The sequence below is a fragment of the Bos indicus x Bos taurus genome, chromosome 22, assembly GCF_003369695.1.
Source record: "Bos indicus x Bos taurus breed Angus x Brahman F1 hybrid chromosome 22, Bos_hybrid_MaternalHap_v2.0, whole genome shotgun sequence".
Taxonomy (NCBI): domain Eukaryota; kingdom Metazoa; phylum Chordata; class Mammalia; order Artiodactyla; family Bovidae; genus Bos; species Bos indicus x Bos taurus.
Genome location: NC_040097.1, coordinates 52,921,801 through 52,943,286, shown reverse-complemented (window position 1 = coordinate 52,943,286; position 21,486 = coordinate 52,921,801). Strand labels below are relative to the sequence as shown.

Sequence of the window (21,486 nt, the reverse complement as noted above, 5' to 3'; positions counted from 1 at the left end):
TAAATGGGAAGAAAACCCAAAAGAGAGGAGATACACATATACATATGGCTGAGTCACTCTGCTGTAAGTAGAAACCAATACAACATTGTAAAGCAACCATACTCCAGTAAAAATTAATTCTAAAAAAAGAAATTTAAAATTTTAATTAAAAAATTAAATGTACAACATGGTCATCATAGAAATAATGTTTATCAATTCAATAATATAATGTGATAAATATAAGCTTGGAATTATAACCTATCAATATTAAAAATTTCTACTTTATATGGACCAAGTATAACAAGTCTAACTAATGGAAAAAGTCCCTCCCATGTGTGACCTATGTTAGTGACATTTTACTTTTTTCCGAGACAAACTTTGAAGTCAATTTGCCTACCTATATATGACACTATAGTTTTCTAACACTTAAATCTCAAGTCAAGAAGTATAGGCAAATGAAGCATGGAAAGGCCAAAACCCTAACAAGCACTAACACTAGTTGGTGGGACAATGAGCATGGACAGATATTGTCATTTCTTTTCCACTTGCTTTTCCCTTGAGCATTCTGATGGTCTGCTCAGTGGCTAATGTGAAGCCCTACACATAGCAGGCTCTACGCAAAGATGCAGACAAGAACAATAACTTATCTCTGAAGAGAGTGGGTTTTCAATATGCCTACTAATTTCAATCAAAATAGTCTGGTTGTTTATACTACTTCCTCCCTTCTCTTAAATATTCTGAAAGCTTCATAAAATAAACTTTGCACAATGAAATTTGTTTCAAGTTTTGCACAACAGGTTAAGACGAAACTGAGGTAAAAGAAAATAACTGGAGCAAAACACATATATTTTTAGACATACCAGCTAATTAGGCAGCTTACCGATTTATATTTAACTACTTACCAGTTAATTATTCAAATCATATTTATCTTAAAACCAAAGTTAAGAGAGATAGCACCAGGGCTTCTTATGAATAAATGAGAGGGGATTCACAGTAATTTAAGACAGAACCAATCCCTAAATTCCAAATGTAATAGTGTTTTGCTACATAGGATAAAAATAAGAAATATGTATCTCATGTAGTATGAGGGAGGAGATGATCCAGAGATGATCCAAAAAGCCCTTGACAGTGGGCCAAACACTCGGCTCTTGTCTTGTCTCTGCTAGTAACTACCTGGTCTTGGATATATCATTTACTTATGAGTCTCTTCATCTGAACTGGGGTTGTACCACCTTTTAAGATAACTTTAGGGTTAAAATCTTCTGGGTAGTCTCATTCCTAGTCATTAGGGGGAAGAAAAGAAGAAGAAAGCAAGCAAAACAAAATACACAAACAGGAAAGTTACTTGGTTTTATATAATTTCAAAAACAAGAAACTAAGGTTTACAAATTAAAAATTCAGATTTCAAGATTAAACAAATTCTATGAGATTTGTTTTATTAATTATATACCAATTTTCATAATCTTGATTTTGTTTAAAAGGGAAAACAACTTTGCTGTTTGCATGACAGGAATAAATGGGAATGATTAGCATAATCTGTGGAAAATAGATATTTGGACATAAATAATAAAACAGGTAAGACAAGCAAGACAGGTGACAAATCACTAGCCTCAAAATCTGGTATGAATTATAAACAAAATCACTAACCTCAAATTCTGGTATGAATTATAAATAAGAACAATTATATCATCATCTAACTCAATTTTTATTTTTAAAAAGGAATAGCAGCCAAAATAATTGGTACAGGAATAGGGACATTATAACTCAGAAGATAAGCTTTAAAAAGGCAATTGTAAAGAGGAAAACACTAAAAAAAGCATTTCCATTTATAATGAAAAATTACTAGTTTGCTTATTTCCAAATATTCTACTTTGTTGGGAATCACACTAGTTGAGGCTTAAAATGACTGATTTGTGGATGTTGAAAATAGTGATGATTCCTATAGATTTTAATCTCAGAACTTTGGGATCTAAAGTTTAGTGAGTTTAGTACTGGTGGCAATATAACAAAATGCTTTTTGTGCTTCACCTACTTATTAAAAGCATGACCAGTTCAAGTTGCTTAAATTTACCAAATTATAGTTTGCTTATCAGTAAAACTGAGATAATAAAGTAGCTAAATCAGAGTTTTAATAAAACTTGAGTTTTATTAAATTCAAGGTTTAAATGAAAACATACATAAAAACAGCCCCTAGGTTTTTTTTGAAAAAAATTATTGACTGAAATACTATAAAAATGTAAATATCTGAAATAATCAAGTACATTCACCAACTGTATTGAAGCCATTAAGCCAAAAGAAGGGAAAATGTGTTTATCTAAATTCCTACTATGAAATCACAAATGTTATTCAGAAGAATGGACTATTAAAGGGAATTCAATTTATCTTTATTCTGATTTTCAAAGCATAAAGATACTTTTGATATCCACATAATATGGATTTTCATAGCAATGGTATATTGATATGGAGCAACCCATAATCTTTTTAAAAAATTCTCCTTGGTTTAGAGAACCAAGTATGAGAACATGTTGGCACATAAAGCCAAAGAACAAAACAAAACTAACACTAAAGATTAAACACAGGTCCTACTGACTTTAATTAACTGGATAGGATATTTTGCTAAAAATAGCATAAACCTCTTTAATCTCGACATATATCTCTGGTAGAAGTAAATTAAACTCCAAAACTTCAAAGCAGATTCAGTCAGGGTTCTAAAGAAGCTCACTTTATTTTTATTTTGGGAATCTTACCTGAAAAGAAATTTGTTAAACACAGTGAACTGTGATTGGCTTTTACCACTATTATATACCTCTACCTACTGTACCCTTTCAATTAGGAACTAATCATGCCTATTTATTAAATACCACGGAGTAGAAAACAAAATGCTTGGACTGAATCACCATTATTCCATATAAAGTTATGAGAAATAATATGTACAGTCAGGAAAATGCAATAGTTATAACAGAGGCAGGACAACCCTCAAGTATTTGAAAGTATAGTGTTAACAAATAATCCACCTTCTCTGCGTAAGTTACAAGGAGCAGATTTTTAAGCAATATAAAACAAGAATTTAAATTATCCAGATTTGAAATGGCTTCTAACTTTTATGAAGGATACTATGCCAAACTGAAAGAGCATAAGCAATCAATGCACCTTTTGATTCAGTAGTTTCAAAATTTATTCCAAGAAATGGCAGGAGATGTGCTGAAATATATACATGAGACTGATGGCATATGACAGCAGAAAACATGAAAGCAAGCCTAGATATTATTTAGCCATGAGTAGTTTTAAATTAGTAATTTAAGACAATGAGAAAATGGTCAGGGTTAAGTATTAATATAAAGAAAAAACGTATACAAAACTATGTAATGAAGGATGCCAATCCTGCCCTCCTAAGAAAATATCTGTATGTGTAAAAATAATGGGAAAAGTAACTATAAAAATAACTAGAACAAAGTACAGTTGATTTTGTCTTGTGTAGTGGTACTGCAGATGGTTTTTGTTCCAAATTTAATCCCTGAATATATGCTGAATAATCAACCACGTATCAGGAATACTGTGAAAGGGACTGCTATACCTAAATAGTAAATTTAACTATATGACTCCCAAAGTCCCTTCTAACTCAAAGATTCTACAACTCTTAAGAAAACTATCTGCAACTCATTTAAAAATCAGTAAGCCTCTGCCAAGAACAAAAAAGTTGAAAGTCATATTTTCAAAGAAGGACTGACAGCCAAGAATAGCATTAATTTCTGAAGCAATATCAGTATCTTCTGGCTAAGAGTTTTTTTCTTAGATAGAAAAATGGGCAGGGAACCTAAATGAGCTATGGCAAACAAAAGAAACAAACAAGCAAAAAACCGCAGAATGAATATGCTATTGCCAAAATAATGAGGAGGAGGAAGAGAGGAATGAAGGAAAAACGAAGGTATATCCTTGTTTTTATCAAAAGGGCTACCACCAAAACAGACAGCATCCTCTGTATGAGTGATTAATGATGACAATCCTGAAAGCTACCTACACTCCTCTATCTGGTAGGATTACAAATCAGAGAAGGGAGTATGGTGTTAAGAAAGTCTCTGCTTCTTTAAAAAGAAATCTGATTTTATAAATTTGATTAACATCAGAATTAAGTGACTTTTAGTAGGTAAACTACAATCTCAACTTTCATCAAAGAAAAGAAAACATGAAAATCACAGCTAATTATAAACCACTGGCTCAGAGTCACAAAAATGGTAAATATGTTCACAATGCATTTTAAAGATTAATCCATTTTAAGTCAAGACAATTTCATAAAATAATTATCATAATATCACAGATTGGAAACTTATAAGTCAAAATAAAGAAAACATATTCCCCGTGTAATTAGTGAAGGTAGCCATTTGTTACAAAAGTAAGCCACCGAGAATGTCATTAACTTTATACCAGAGATAAGAATCCATACTAGACATCATGTAATAGGATATAACAACTACAGAATGAGAATATACTCCTAAAATTGCAAAACAAAAAGAAAATGATTAAATACTAAAGTATAAATTACTCAAAATATGGAGAAATTATTTATATGCATGCAAATATACATGTATATACCATACCATACCATCTTTCTTGCTAATATTAAGGATATTTAAAAGATGAAATATTTATAATAGTTTTACTATGTTTAGAATATCCTATGACGTAGAAAATAACATTTGGTTGTATAGAAAGATCAAGAAAACACAACTTATAGAACCTGGTCAAAACACAGTTTATTTTTCTTTCCTTTTTGTTTTTAATAAAAGAACTGTAGACAAAAAGAGGAAAAACAAAATCCTGAAGACTATGATTTTCCCACTAGCTATCATAAACAAGGAAAAATCTATTTTTCTAAATTATAACACATAAATTAATTAATTAAAAAAAGAGAAAGAAACTACTGTCTTTTTAGCATTAAATATTTATCGTTTTTCTTATAGAATTCATTTTACTGTAAAAACCTGGCAAAACTAGCACCTTAAAAATACAGCTTTCTAATTAGTGGATGAAAAAAATACTCATAAAAAATTCAAAGATAAAAAATATGCTAAAAAGTTTATTATGATCAAAGAATATACTATGTATTGTATAACTGCCATAAAACCTGGTTTTTCCTATTTATTATTATTTAATCCAAAAAACATTTTTGAGCTAATTTTACTTGACCACCACCCATTTCCTATTGTGACAAATTATTCAATACCCAGGATCTTTAACCATTTCTCCAATGTTAGAGTATTTTAGACTTCTGCCCTAGATAAATGTATATGAACGTTATATGAATCAGTACTTCCTTAACAACTAAAGCACCTGAAAATAGCCAAATTCTGAAAAACCTTTCTCCTTGAAAACAAAAAGACCCAAACCCCTAACACGCCCTTAAATCTCTTTTTATGGCATCTGAAAAATAAATAATCTCAAGAAAACACAAATTCACATATGTTCTGACAGGAAATATCAATATACGATATTTTAAATGTTTTCGGAAAGGCACCACATTCTTCTGAGTGCTGCAACAGATTCTCTGGCTCTGCAATCCTGCTGCAGTCATGAATAAACATATTCCTCTGTAGTTCTAAGTATGTGTGGCCATATCAAGGGCATGAGGCAAGCACATCAGATTTGAAATGGATTTACGTTACCTCCAACCTTAGGGCCACCTGCTGAACCAGGCTTCCTTGCACTGTTGACAGGATTTCCGGATGTTTTAGGTGCAGGAACCTTGAAGGCCGAAGCAGCTGATGATGGCCTATTTCCATCCACTGATTCTTCATCATCAAAGCTTTTATCTGCACAAAGTGTCAGAAAAATGTATTTTAAGAGAACCAAGCTTTGCTCAATTTTCCATAAAACTCAAAAATCAAAAAAGGTATGTATAAAGTCACTACTTTCTAAGATAGATAATACAAAATAAAGCTCCTCTGAATAAGCATTTATATACTAACACTATATAAAATAACCCAGTGTAATTTAAAATCAGTTTACAATATTATCTTAGTTCTTACCTAGCTATATTAAATCAAAACATATCAAAACATAAAACCAAACACATTAACGCTGAGTAGTAAGAAGCATTTTTCATTTCTCTGCTACTCATACAAGCATTTTCTGCCAGCTCCTCCCATAGTGCATCTTCCAGCACACCCTGCCTTATTTCTTATACCCAGATTCTGCAACTTACAATCACAGATCCGTTTGCAAATCAGTCGCCTCATTCCTCTGAAAGCTCTTAATTTCCCTCACCCTAGGATGCTCTGGATAGTTCACATGGCCAAATACAATAGATTTGATACTAATCAAAGATTCTATCAAAAACAGACAGCAACAACCACAGAACCACCACTGAGGTTTGTGCCGGCATTTTTCTTTCTCTTCCCTGCCCTAGGTGCTGTAACAGCCAATCAGCTACAAGGTGACATCATCTTATGGCAGCTACTGCCAGATGAAAGGTAAAAATTCTCCATGTATTTAAAAAAATTCTCCATGGAGCTGCAATCCTTAAGTCTATAACAAAAATTTCAAGCGTGTTCAAAATTAAAGGTTTATAAACCTAAATATGTTTCCTTCTCTTTAATTCACATGAAAATTTATACAAAGAAAAAAATAACCTTTTCTGCAATGTTTGTTCTGCTGGAGTGCTTCTTATTGCATCAGTAAAACACGGAGTATCACAGCGCTCGTTACTGTGCATAATTAACTCTGTAATCTTACAATTTGCTGTTTTTTTAGGCCACAGAAACCAAACTGAACAATGTGTTCTCATCAAAGATTCAAAAATATTCTACAAAGCTCCTTTTGGACTATTTATGAATAACTACACTAGTATAACCTCCTCGTATAAAATGAACCCTCCCACCCCCAACCCATCCTCCAAATCACAAGACGCATGCATTTTACTCGTCTGAGAAGATGGTTTTCTCTAGGACCCTGCACAAACCAACCACGACAAACAAGATGGGTGAGGCAGAGAAGCAGCTTTACCAGAGGCTTCAGATCAATATGCCAGAACCTCTTCCTTTCAGTCTGCATCGCCTACCTACGCAAACACCCAAATCAGGTAAAACAGAATCATCCCTACAAACCACTGCAAGTCCAACTACTCAATGTATTAAAAAAAATACCAGACAAGTGTTAAGACTGTTTTATTTACTAGGAAAAAAAGAATCAAATAGATACCCTAATACAAACCACCTTACACTTCAGCAAGTGTTTTTCTTAAACAGTACAACTTGTAGGAAAAATGTATCTTTTAGTTAAAAAATATATACATATTTTAGCAATATGCTACTGGCAGCCGGTCTGGATCCATTAAATCTATGGAGACTGCTCTGTTAAAAAACATTAATATAATCTCAAATAAATCTTCTTTTTTTTGAGGGGGGGGACCACCACCCTATTTTTAAAAACTGCAGCTAAGAAGGACAGGGTATACACACAAATCTACAGAGTGAGAGGTACTAAAACACTGAGCAGCCAGAAGTTCCCATGGAAACAGTGCTCTCTGTTCCTACACACACACAAGAATTGAAATGAGTAAATACTTCTACCACTTAAAAATAATTAACTCTTAACATTCTAAAACTATTAGGAAATTAATTTTTCCCTTTTTATCAAAGCAAGGCAGAGAAAAGTATATAAATTAAAGCACGCAGCTCAATTAATTTTCACAAAATGAATATGCTAGTGTAACCAGTCTCCAGACTAGTAGATCATTATCAATATTCTCTAAGCACCCTCACTGAATTGCCCTAAAGTCGTTATTGTCTATCAAAGCTAACTAGTCTAGTCAGTTTTGCCCATTTTTGAACTTTTATACAAAAGGAATTGAATAATAGGTACTCTAGTACCTAGTTTCTTTTCACTCAATAAAATGTTTGGAAGACAAATTTTCATTGCTTCAAGTTTTTTAGTGCATGAAATGTGCCACGAGTTATTAATATCCATTCTACTGTTGATAGACATTTGAGTTGTTGCCTAAGACTGATATAAAATAGTGCTAAGAGGTGAGCAAAATTAAAGGGTTCTAAAGCTTTCAGTATTAACGTGAAAGTAGTAAACACAGTGATTTATTTTAGGTTGCAGTAAGCCAAAGATTGGAGAAGGCAATGGCACCCCACTCCAGTACTCTTGCCTGGAAAATCCCATGGACGGAGGAGCCTGGTAGGCTGCAGTCCATGGGGTCACTAGAGTCGGACACGACTGAGCGACTTCACTTTCACTTTTCACTTTCATGCACTGGAGAAGGAAATGGCAACCCACTCCAGTGTTCTTGCCTGGAGACTCTCAGGGATGGGGGAGCCTGGTGGGCTGCCGTCTATGGGGTCACACAGAGTCGGACACGACTGAAGTGACTTAGCAGCAGCAGCAGCAAGCCAAAGATGCAACTTTGCGAGAGGTTACAAAGATTGTAACTTCTAAGGCAGTGGTACTCAAAATGTTGTCTCAGGCCAGCAGCTGACCATCATCTGGCAATTTGTTAGAAATGCAAATGATGAGGCCCCAACTCAAATCTAATGAATCAGAAACTCTGGATTAACAAACTCTCCTGGAGATTCTGATACAAGATCAAGTTTAAGAACTTGATAGAAACAGGCAAACTTTTTCTAAACGGCCATATAGGAAATATTATAACCTTTGCAAACCTTACATATATGTAGTCTCTCTGTGCAACTATTCAATTATGCCACTGTAGTGTTAAAGCATGATAACAATATGTAAGCAAATGAGTGTGGCTGTGTTTCAATAAATTTTATGTATAAAAACAGGAGGATGACTGGATTTAGCCTGCAAGCAACAGTATCCCTACCCCTGCTTGAGGGTAACCACTGAAATAAGAGTAAACACAGACATAAAAAAAGAAATCAAAGAAAAAATAAAACAACAAGAAAGAACTGATTAATTGAAAAAAACTAGCAAACAACAAAAGACAGAGGATAAAAATAGAACTAAAAGAAAAAGGAAAAATAAAATCAAATATATCAGTAACTACTTTATTTTTTTATTTTTTAAAAAATTTTCCGGACCGGCCGGCACGCAGCACAACTCTTAAGATCAGCTGACTCGGCGCCCACAGCAGGCTGTCAAGAGCGTCTGGTGACGCGCAAGCGGCTCACGTGACCACGACAGGGCGGGGCTCCGTTTCCAGACCCAGTAACTACTTTAAAAGTAAATGAACTAAATAGTCCAAGTACAAGACCAAGACTGAACCTGTATTTAAAAACAGGTTGCTTAAATGAGAGAGATATTTTACATATAAGGGTCACAAAAAAGTTAAAAGTAGAAGGAAGAAACAGACCATTATAAACTTGAACCAAAAGGTTCGTGTAGATATAATAATTTCAAACAAAGCAATTTGAATGAGCATTACTAGAGACTTTTTAATAATGATGAAGGAGCCCAACCCAATAGGGGTAAAAAATCAGAAGTCTACAGTTTTATGCACTCATATACATTTCTCTTCAAGAAAATCAGAGATAACAAGGGAACATTTCATGCAAAGATGGGCTCAATAAAGGACAGAAACGGTATGGACCTGACAGATGCAGAAGATATTAAGAAGAAGTGGCACAAATACACAGAAGAACTGTACAAAAAAGACTCAAACTCATGTCCTTTGAGTCAGTGATGCCATCCAACCGTCTTCTGCTCTGTCATCCCCTTCTCCTCCCTCTGTCAATCTTTCCCAGCATCAGGGTCTTTTCAAATGAGCCAGTTCTTCATATCAAGTGACCAAAGTATTGGAGTTTCAGCTTCAACATCAGTCCTTCAAATGAACACCCAACTGATTTTCTTTAGGATGGACTGGTTGGATCTCCTTGCAGTCCAAGGGACTGTCAAGAGTATTCTCCAACACCACAGTTCAAAAGCATCAGTTCTTCAGCGCTCAGCTTTCTTTACAGGCCAACTCTCACATCCATACATGACTACGGGAAAAACCATAGCCTTGACTAGACAGACCTTTGTTGGCAAAGTTAATGTCTCTGCTTTCCAACACGCTGTCTAGGTTGGTCATAACTTTCCTTCCAAGGAGTAAGCGTCTTTTAATTTCATGGCTATAGTCACCATCTGCAGTGATTTTGGAGCCCACAAGATCAAGCCTCTCACTGTTTCCACTGTTTCTCCATCTATTTCCCATGAAGTGATGGGACTAGATGCCATGATCTTAGTTTTCTGAATCTTGAGCTTTAAGCCAATTTTTTCCTCTCCTCTTTCACTTTCATCAAGAGGCTCTTTAGTTCTTCTGCACTTTCTGCTGTAAGGGTGGTGTCATCTGCATATCTGAGGTTGTTGATTATTTCTCCCGTTAATCTTGATTCCAGCTTATGCTTCATCCAGCCCCGTGTTTCTCATGATGTACTCTGCATATAAGTTAAATAAGCAGGGTGACAATATACAGCCTTGATGTACTCCTTTCCCAATTTGGAACCAGTCTGTTGTTCCATGTCCAGTCCTAGCTATTGCTTCTTGACCTGCATACAGATTTCTCAGGAGGCAGGTAAGGTGGTCTGGTATTTCCATCTCTTGAAGAATTTTCCACAGCTTGTTGTGATCCACACAGTCAAAAGCTTTGGTGTAGTCAATAAAGTAGATGTTTTTCTGGAACTCTTGCTTTTTTGATGATCCAATGGATGTTGCCAATTTGATCTCTGGTTCCTCTGCCTTTTCTAAATCCAGCTTGAACATATGGAAGTTCATGGTTCAAGCACTGTTGAAGCCTGGCTTGGAGGATTTTGAGCATTACTTTACTAGCGTGTGAGATGAGTGCAATTGTGCAGTAGTTTGAACATTCTTTGGCATTGCCTTTCTTTGGGATTGGAATGAAAACTGACCTTTTCCAGTCCTGTGGCCACTGCTGAGTTTTCCAAATTTGCTGGCATATTGAGTGCAGCACTTTCGCAGCATCATCTTTTAGGTTTTGAAATAGCTCAGCTGGAATTCCATCACTTCCACTAGCTTTGTTTGTAGTGATGCTTCCTAAGGCCCACTTGACTTTGCATTCCAGGATGTCTGGCTCTAGGTGAGTGATCACACATCGTGGTTATCTGGGTCATGAAGATTTTTCTTGTACAGTTCTTCTGTGTATTCTTGCACCTCATCTTAGTATCTTCTGCTTCTGTTAGGTCTATACCATTTCTATCCGTTCAACTTCAGCTTCTTCAGCATTACTGGTTGGGGCCTAGACTTGGATTATTGTGCCCACTTTGCATGAAATATTCCCTTGGTATCTAATTATCTTGAAGAGATCTCTAGTCTTTCCTATTCTATTGTTTTCCTCTATATCTTTGCATTGATCACTGACGAAGTCTTTCTTATCTCTCCTTGCTATTCTACGGAACTCTGCATTCAAATGGGTATATAATTTCTTTTCTTCTTTGCCTTTCAATTCTCTTCTTTTCACAGTTATTTTTAAGGCCTCCTCAGAAAACTCTTTTGCCCTTTTGTATTCCTTCTTCTTTGGGATGGTTTTGATTACTGCCTCCTGTAGGATGTCAGGAACCTCCGCCCATACTTTTTCAGGCACTCTGTCTATCAGATGTAATCCCTTGAATCTATTTCTCACTTCCACTGTATAATCATAAGGGATTTGATTTAGGTCATACCTGAATGGTCTAGTGGTTTTCCCTACCTTCTTCAATTTAAGTCTGAATTTGGCAATAAGGAGTTCATGATCTAAGCCACAGTTAGCTTCACGTCTTGTTTTTGTTTACTGTATACAGCTTCTCCATCTTCAGTGGCAAAGAATATAATCAATCTGATTTCGGTACTGACCATCTCATGATGTTCATGTATAGAGTTGTCTCTTGTGTCAACAAAGGTCCATCTAGTCAAGGCTATGGTTTTTCCAGTGGTCATGTATGCATGTGAGAGTTGCACTATCAGGTAAGCTGAGTGCTGAAGAATTGACGCTTTTGAACTGTGGTGTTGGAGAAGACTCTTGAGAATCCCTTGGACTGCAAGGAGATCCAACCATTCCATCCTAAAGGAGATCAGTCCTGGGTGTTCACTGAAAGGACGGATGCTGAAGCTGAAACTCCAATATTTTGGCCACCTGATGCGAAGAGCTGACTCACTGGAAGAGATCCTGACGCTCGGAAAGATTGAGGGAAGGAGAAGGGGATGACAGAGGATGAGATGGTTGGATGGCATCACCGACTCAATGGACATGGGTTTGGGTGGGACTCCGGGAGTTGTTGATGGACAGACAGGCCTAGTGTGCTGTGGTTCATGGGGTCACAAAGAGTCTTGGACATGACTGAGCAACTGAACTGAACCGAACTGATGTTGTTGGAAGAGGGTGTTTGCTATGACCCGTGCATTCTCTTGACAAAACTCTGTTAGCCTTTGCCCTGCTTCATTTTGCACTCCAAGGGCAAATTTGCCTGTTACTCCATATATCTCTTGACCTCCTATTTTTGCATTCCAGTCTCCTATAATGAAAAGGACATCTTTTTTGGGCGTTAGTTCTAGAAGGTTTTGTAGGTCTTTGTAGAACCATTCAACTTAAGCTTCTCCAGCACTACTGGTTGGGGAATAGACTTGGATTACTGCGATATTGAATGGTTTCCCTTGGAAACGAACAGAGATCATTCTGTCGTTCTTGAGATTGCACCCAAGTACTTCATTTCAGACTCTTTTGTTGACTATGAGGTCTACTCCATTTTTTTCTAAGGGGTTCTTGCCCATAGTAGTAGATATAATGGTCATCTGAGTGTTACTAGGTTATCTAAAATGAAACTAAAGGCAAACAAATATAAAAACTGGATAAAACGTACACTTAAAAAAGTTTTCTTGGGGCTTCTCTGATGGTCCCGTGGTTAAGAACCACTTTCCAATGCAAGGGATGTGGGTTGGATCTCTGGTCGGGGAACTAAGATCCCACATGCCTTGGGGCAACTAAGCCCTTAGGTCACAACTACTGAGCCCTGGCACCACAATTAGAGAGTCCTTGAGCTGCTAGGAAAGATCCGTGTGCCACAACTAAGCACCAACACAACCAAAACAAAACAAATAAAAATAAACACTTATTAAACAATTAAAGTCTTCTTAATAACCTGACAAACAGTAAGAAATACAAAGACAAAACTTGTACTTTTGAAGGTCTATAGGGAAAAGGAAGCAGAATTTAAGACTCACATAAGATATAAAATATTAATAGACTTTTTCCACCAAAAACTGGAGTACCAAATGACTACTTGCAAGGTTAAAGTGAACTAAAAATAAACCCTTACCCTCTCATAGTCTTTTATTCTTTTCAAACTTTTCTCAAAAGACAGCAATAGAGAAAAAATCAGGAGGACTTCATCAAGGTCAACTACTTGGACAGCTGAGACACCCAAGGCCCTTAAACTCAGTAGGCTCACACTAGTAGTACTCCCAAGCAACAGCCAAAGCAAATGCAGCATTTTCCTGGAAGAAAGTCTCTGGCCCACAAATTTATACCAATGGCTGATTCATGCTGATGTATGGCAGAAACCAACACAACATTGTAAAGCAATTATTCTCCAATTAAAAATAAATAGAAAAAATTTTAAAGTCTCTGGCCTCATATTTTTTGCACAAATAAATTTCCAAATGTCACTTGGCGTGACAGGTAATAAGACACCATGAGAAAGAATAAACAGAAAGAAACAGACAGCAGGAATAGATTCCAGAATTATCAAGATCCTATCCAGCATTCCAAATTCAAATCTGAGAATTCTTAAGCATAGACTATGAAGTATCTACATTTGGAAGTTTTTACTAGGCAAGCTTGAAAATAACTTCAGGGGTCAGAAAAATATTTTTAAAAGTGGACACAGATTTTAAAAAAATAAATAGAACTTCTAAAAATAAAAATACAATAACTGAAATTTAAATTCAGTAGGCAGGCATAATAGTAGACTAGACACAGCTCAAGGGATCATTAGTGAACTAAAAGAAAAATCAGAAAAAAAAATCACCTAGGATACATACAGTAGGTACTTTAATATTTACTGAATAAACCAAAAAAAGGATCAAATACAAAAAGCAACCTATAAATCATGATTATGTTGACACTTCTGTTCTCACTTCAATGTTTCAAATGACAATACTATGGTTTGGTGCAGAAACTGAGAAGGATGAATATATTAAAAAGAACTAGGAGACAGAAACTAATAAAGTGAGTAGGCTGCAGTGGTAATACACATGATGGAAAAGGAGAGAAGGTGGTAAGAGCAGGAAAATGAGATGAAGATGGAAGAGGAGATGACAGAAGAGGACGAGACCGGGAAGAAGAGATGTTAACAGAAGGGAGGAGGGGGAGAAATAAAAGGGGAGGAGAAGGAAAAGAGGGAAACAGAGGATAAGGAAATGGAGGTGGAGAAAAGAGGAGGAAGGGGATAAGAAAAAAGACAGGGGGAGGGACAGGCAGAAATTGAGGGGGAGGGAAAAAAGAAGCCCAAGTTTGATAAGGCTTTACCTTTTGTTTCCTAAATTCAACACTTGCAAACAGTCCTCAGCAAGCACTGAGGTATTACAGGCCCACAATCCTGTATATGCATTCCTGAAAGCCAAAAATCTCTGGAAGTCCAGTTTCAGCTTGCTTTGTCTTTTTAAATTCATTTGGTGGCAAAATGTGAACTGATTTGAACTCAGTTTATAGCAAAATATGATCCGATTTGACGAGAGACTATTTATTGTCTTATTTTACTCACTGTGAATTTGCATACATTTGACTGCAAAAAATATTAATGTACTTGATTACAAGGGACAGTCTCAGACCCAAGTAGAGTTGTTATATAAGGATGCATGGTGTATGAACATATTGTTTTTCTATACTCTGACATATTCTGAATTCCAAAACACAACTGGTCTACAAGGTTTCCGAGAAGAAACAGTAAATTCATATTACTATAAGTCCCTTCCCTTTTTCCTTCCAATGAAAGTCATATATTTTATATGGCTATTTAAACATTCTACTTCACTTTTATGGGTACATATATTCCAAAATCTGCAATTTCTGCTTCTGAATCCATATAAAAGATTAAAAACTTCTCCATTTTACATGGCAAGCAAAAGAGCGAGCCAAAACATTTCTCAAAACCAGGAATTAATTGGGTGTGGATTTTCTTCAGTAAACCAACTAGTTCAGTTAAGAACCCACATCATGGATTTTCATGCACAAAATACACTGTTTCAAATTAAGTAGTTTCTTACACCAAAGTTCCTCTTTTCACTTGAAGCTATATCCTTCCTTATTCTAATTAAAACAATGAGTAAAGGGACTTTGGATTACTAAACCGTTTTACACTTTTACATATCAGTTATGACCACGGTCATAGCTAAATTAGCAACTGAGATTAGTAAACAATAATCCAAAATATTTTGGTTGTCCACTCTCCACTCAGCTGTTACAACAAGATACTCTCCTTGGCTTCCCTTTGACCTCACAAGTCCCTGTAGCTCAGTATCTTTCTCCTCCACTCAGCCACTAAATGGTGAATATCCTCTTCTCCAGACAATACACTTTATGAGTAGTTTCATCCATTCTCAATAGTTTTAAACATCTTCTGTATACGCTGGCAACTCTCAAATGCTTTTTCTTCAACAAAGAAAAAGAAAAAGATATGAACAGAGGATTAAGAGATCTATTAATAACTGCAATGGTGAACCTTGTTTGAATCTTAATTCAAACCTTCAGATTATCTGAAGAATTATGGGTAGAAGTTTGTGACATTGTATAGGAGGCAGCAATCAAGACCCTTCCCCAAAAAAAGAAACACAAAAAGGCAAAATGGTTGTCTGAGGAGGCCTTACAAATACCTGAGAAAAGAAGAAAAGCGAAAGGTAAAAGAGAAAAGGCAAGATATACCCAATTTGAATGTAGAGTTCCAAGAACAGCAAAGAGACATATGAAAGCCTTTCTCAGTGATCAATGCAAAGAAATAGAGGAAAACAATAGAATGGGAAAGACTAGAGATCTCTTCAAGAAAATCAGAGATACCAAGGGAACATTTCATGCAAAGATGGGCACAATAAAGGACAGAAATGCTATGGACCTAACAGCAGCAGAGAATATCAAGAAGAGGTGGTAAGAATACACAGAAGAACTATACAAAAGGATCTTCATGACCTAGATAACCATGATGGTGTGATCACTCTCCAAGAACCAGACAGCCTAGAATGAGAAGTCAAGAGGGCCTTAGGAAGCATCACTACGAACAAAGCTGGTGGAGGTGATGGAATTCCAACTGAGCTATTTCAAAACCTAAAAGATAATGCTGTGAAAGTGCTGTACTCAATATGCCAGCAAATTTGGAAAACTCAGCAGTGGCCACAGGACTGGAAAAGGTCAGTTTTCATTCCAATCCCAAAGAAAGGTAATGCCAAAGAATGCTCAAACTACTGCACAATTGCACTCATTTCACATGCTAGTAAAGTAATGCTCAAAATCCTCCAAGCCAGGCTTCAACAATACGTGAACCATGAACTTCCAGATATTCAAGCTGGATATGGAAAAGGCAGAGGAATCAGAGATCAAATTGCCAACATCCGATGGATCATCGAAAAAGCAAGAGAGTTCCAGAAAAACATCTACTTCTGCATTATTGACTATGCCAAAGCCTTCAACTGTGTGGATCACAACAAATTGTGGAAAATTTTTCAAGAGATGGGAATACCAGACCACCTTACCTGCCTCCTGAGAAATCTGTATGCAGGTCAAGAAGTAATATCTAGGACTGGACATGAAACAACAGACTGGTTCCAAATTGGGAAAGAAGTACATCAAGGCTGTATACTGTTACCCAGCTTATTTAACTTATATGTACAGTACATCGTGAGAAATGCCAGGCTGGATGAAGCACAAGCTGGAATCAAAATTGCCGGGAGAAATACCAATAACCTCAGATATGCAGACCACCCTTACAGCAGAAAGTGAAGAAGAACTAAAGAGCCTCTTGATGAAAGTGAAAGGAGAGTGAAAAAGTTGGCTGAAAACTCAACATTCAGAAAACTAAGATCATGGCATCCAGTCCCATCACTTCATGGCAAACAGACAGGGAAACAATGGAAACAGTGAGAGACTTGATTTTTGGGGGCTTCAAAAATCACTGCAGATGGCGACTGCAGCCATGAAATTAAAAGATGCCTGCTCCTTGGAAGAAAAGCTATGATCAACCTAGAGAGCATGTTAAAAAGCAGAGACATTACTTTGCCAACAAACATCTGTCTAGTCAAAGCTATAATTTTTCCAGTAGTCATGTACGGATGTGAGAGTTAGACCATAAGGAAAGCTGAGCGCTGAAGAATTGATGCTTTTGAACTGTGGTGTTGGAGAAGACTCTTGAGAGTCCCTTGGACTGCAAGGAGATCAAACCAGTCAATCCTAAAGGAAATGAGTCCTGAATATTCATTGGAAGTCCTGAATATTCACTGAAGCTGAAGCTCCAATACTCTGGCCACCTGATGTGAAGAACTGACTCACTGGAAAAGACCCTGATGCTGGGAAAGATTGAAGGTGGGAGGAGAAGGGGATAACAGTTGAGATGGTTGGATGTCGTCACCAACTGGATGGACATGAGTTTGAGTAAGCTCCAGGAGTTGGTGATTGACAGGGAAGCCTGGCGTGCTGCAGTCCATGGGGTTGCAAAGAATCGGACATGACTTAGTGACTGAACTGAACTCAAACCATTAAAAGGCATGTATGGAATAATCACAGAAATGTGAACACTGAGTATTTGATACTGTGGGTTAATTTTTTAGATGTGAAATGGTCATATAATTGTTTTATAAAAAGATGTTTTACTTTGTTTTACATATGTGAAGGAGTGCGTGTGCCTATGTGCAAACAAACACATCCCAGTCCAGCAGGAGAATAAAGCTAGAGCAGATAGGTAGGGATACAGATGAATAAAGATCACCTATATACTGATAATTTCTTGAAGCTGGATAATGGGTGGTAAGGGAGGTTTGTTACCATATATTCTCTATTTCTGGGTATGTTTGAAATTTTTCCTTAAATAATTGTGGTAATTTGAATCACTTTACTCTCTTGCTCAAGACCCTACAATGAAACCCCAATAAAATGATAAGCAACACCGTAAGAGCAAAGAAAATGAAGCAGAGCAGAGAGTATGTGAAATCAGCACCTATAGATAAGAACGATTTCCTATAAGATGCAAATAAAAAGGATACCATTTTGAAGAATAGTATCACAGAAAAGCTGCAACTCAGAATTCTCTGAAACAGCAGAGAGAACTCATTTACCTTGCAGAATGACAGAGAAGCAACAATTTCTAAGCCTGTAAGTACAGGGCTGATTAGCAAGAACAACTGGAAACCCATGGAATGATTTCATCATTAAGCTTGTCCCACCCTCAACTCAGGGAGTTCAACATTTTGCATACAGGTAAGCAAGTGACTCTGTAAAAACGGAACCACCAGAAAACGAAAAGTCAGTTTTTTGAACCATTTAAACTTCTGTTTGCCAAAATTAAAATTTAATAGAACTAGATGAGAAAATCAAGGAAATCTCCCAGAACAGAGAATAAAAGGAAAAAACATAAAACTTAAGACAAAACATAAAAGACACAGTGACTCAATCTAGGAGGTTCAATATCTGACTGTAAGCAATTCCATAAAGTGAGACTAAAACGAATTAAGGGGAGAAACTTATTATTATTAAAAGAAAAACAAAACAAGACGAGTTCCTAGGGCTAAAAAAACCCCACAAGCTTACAGAAGTAAAATAATCAAGTAATCATACTCCAATAAAATTTTTAAAAAATAAGTAAAATAATCCAACAGTAACAATAAAGAATGCCTTCAATTTAAACTAAAATAAAAAAAATTAGTAAAATGATTAGAAATTGAAAATCAAAGTGCTTCAAAACAAAATAATCACCAGATTTCAATATTCACAGGAAAATACCATGTTCAATAGCACAGTTAATCTTAGTTACTTCTTAGTTATTAAAAATGAAGTCTATTCCATACAAAGTTTAAGAGAAGCCAAAAAACTTGGTAGTCTCTTAAAATTTCTAGGTAGATATTAACTCACTAGAGTTAGTCGCTCAGTTGTGTCCCACTCTTTGCGACTCCATGGACTATAGCCCACCAGGCTCCTCTGTCCATGGAATTCTCCAGGCAAGAATACTGGATTGGGTTGCCATTCCTTTCTCCAGGGGATCTTCCCAACCAGGAATTGAACCCAGGTCTCCTGCACTGCAGGCAGATTCTTTATCATCTAAACCACCAGGGAAGCTCTATTAAATAACTAGTTAAAAGATATTTGAAGACTCTTACTCTCTTTGTCAAAGGCATCTTTAAAAATTCAAGACCTTCTACTGGCACAAAAACAGAAATACAGACTAAAGGAACAAGACAGAAAGCCAAAAGATAAACTCACACACCTACAGACACCTTATTTTTGACAAAAGAGGCAAGAATATACAATAGGGCAAGGACAGTCTCTTCAGTAAGTGGTGTTGGGAAAACTGGATAGCTATATGTAAAAGAATGAAATTAGAACACTTCCCAACACCGAAACAAAGACAAACTCAAAATGGATTAAAGACCTAAATATAGGACCAGAAACTATAAAACTCCTAGAGGAAAACATAGGCAGAACACTCTATGACATAAATCACAGCAAAATCATCTATGACCCACCCCTAGAGTAAATGGGAGGGAACACGGGTAAACCTATGGCTGATTCATGTTGATATTTGGTGGAAACCAATGCAATAGTATAAAACAATTATCATTCAATTAAAAATAAATAAAAACAAAAACAAACAAGTAGGACCTAACTAAACTTAAAAGCTTTTGCACAGCAAATGAAACTATAAACTATTCACATATAAAGGTGAAAAGACAACCAACCCTCAGAATGGGAAAAAATAACAGCGAATGAAACAACTCACAAAGAATTAATTTCAAAACTGTATGAGCAGCTCATACAAGTCAACACCAAAAAAAAACCCAATCAAAAAATAGGCAAAAGACTTAAACTGACATTTCTCCAAAGAAGACATACAGATGGCCAACACAGGAAAAGATGCTTAACATCACTCATTATTAGAGAAATGCAAATCAAAACTACAATGAGATATCACCGCACACCGGTCAGAATGGCTAATCATCAAAAAATCTACGAACAATAAATGCTGGAGAGGTTGTAGAGAAAAGGAAACCCTCTTGCACTGTTGGTGGGAATGCAAGTTGATACAGTCACTGTGGAGAACAGTGTGGAGAGTCCTTAAAAAACTAGGAATAAAGCCAGGAATATGACCCAGCAATTCCACTAATTCTGAGGAAACCAAAAACACCTGTAAGTCAATGTTCGTTGCAGTTCTATTTGCAGTAGCTAGGACACGGAAGCAACCTAGATGTCCACTGACAGATGAATGGATAAAGAAGCGGTGTTACATATACAACAGACTATTACTCAGCCATAAAAAGGAACGCATTTGAGACAGTCCTAATAAGGTGGATGAACCTAGAGCCTGTTATACAGAATGAAGTATGTCAGAAAGAGAAAAACAATCATCACATCCTAACACATATATATCGAATCTAGAAAGATAGTACTGAAGAGCCTATTTGCAAGTGGCAATGGAGACACAGACATTGGGAACAGACTTATGGACACAGTTCAGTGCGGGGAAGGAGAGGGTGGGCGGTATGGAAAGAGTAACATGGAAACATACATTACCATATGTAAAACAGACAGCCAATAGGAATTTGCTGTATGACTCAGGGAACTCAAACTGGGGCTCAATAAGCACCTAGAGGAAACAGGGAGGGAGACAGGTGGGACGTTCAAATGGGAGGGAACATGGGTAAACCTACGGTTGATTAATGTTGATATTTGGTAGAAATCAATGCAATACTATAAAACAATTATCCTTCAATTAAAAATAATTTAAAAAATTCAAGACCTTCAGTAATTCCGTGAAGTAAAAGGACAAACACAATTTAAATCACTATTTGGTATTAATAAAATTAAATAATGACGTATTTCATAATAACCATAATATCAAACTAAACAATATATGAGGCTCATAGTAAGGATTATTTAAAACCTTTAAAATGTCATTATTGTAGGTAGTTAAAATTTCACCACAGCTACAGGTTGGTTACAACAGCTGTCAAGAACATCAACTACATATTCTACATGTACAAAGAAAAGATGTAAACCTTTTCATGAAAAATCAGGTTCATGAGCAACATCATGTTTGCAGATATGTTGCTGTTGATGTCCAACACTTTGCACCCAGATGGGTAAACGGGTCTGTTTCAAGAAGATTTTCAATCTTAGTAACTACTACCCTCCTGCCTTTATTGCTGTTGAATGCCCAAATTTTTTTCTCACTTCTAATTTACTTCCTCTCGTCATAGCTATTTTTCCCCCTTATTGCTCCTAGAAGAAAAGTTTGCCCCTTTGGCCAGTAAGTTAAAAGACTGCTTCTTTCAGTGCCTTAAATTGTTGACTCCGAGTGTATCACGTAGAACAGTCAAGGGTTT

General features: G+C 36.2%; 1 protein-coding gene across 39 annotated transcripts in view; it reads right to left on the bottom strand.

The window, feature by feature from the left end:
* Positions 1 to 21,486, bottom strand: part of CLASP2 (cytoplasmic linker associated protein 2) — a 174,887-nt gene that overhangs the window by 113,040 nt on the left and 40,361 nt on the right. For 33 of the 39 annotated variants that reach the window (XM_027523035.1, XM_027523017.1, XM_027523024.1 and 30 more), the window contains one exon: positions 5,640 to 5,786. In XM_027523035.1, coding sequence (XP_027378836.1) covers positions 5,640 to 5,786 — 147 coding nt within the window. Of the gene's footprint in view, positions 1 to 5,639; positions 5,787 to 6,178; positions 6,385 to 21,486 lie in introns of those variants that run through there. The other 6 variants (XM_027523049.1, XM_027523053.1, XM_027523054.1 and 3 more) reach the window with 3 other exon arrangements.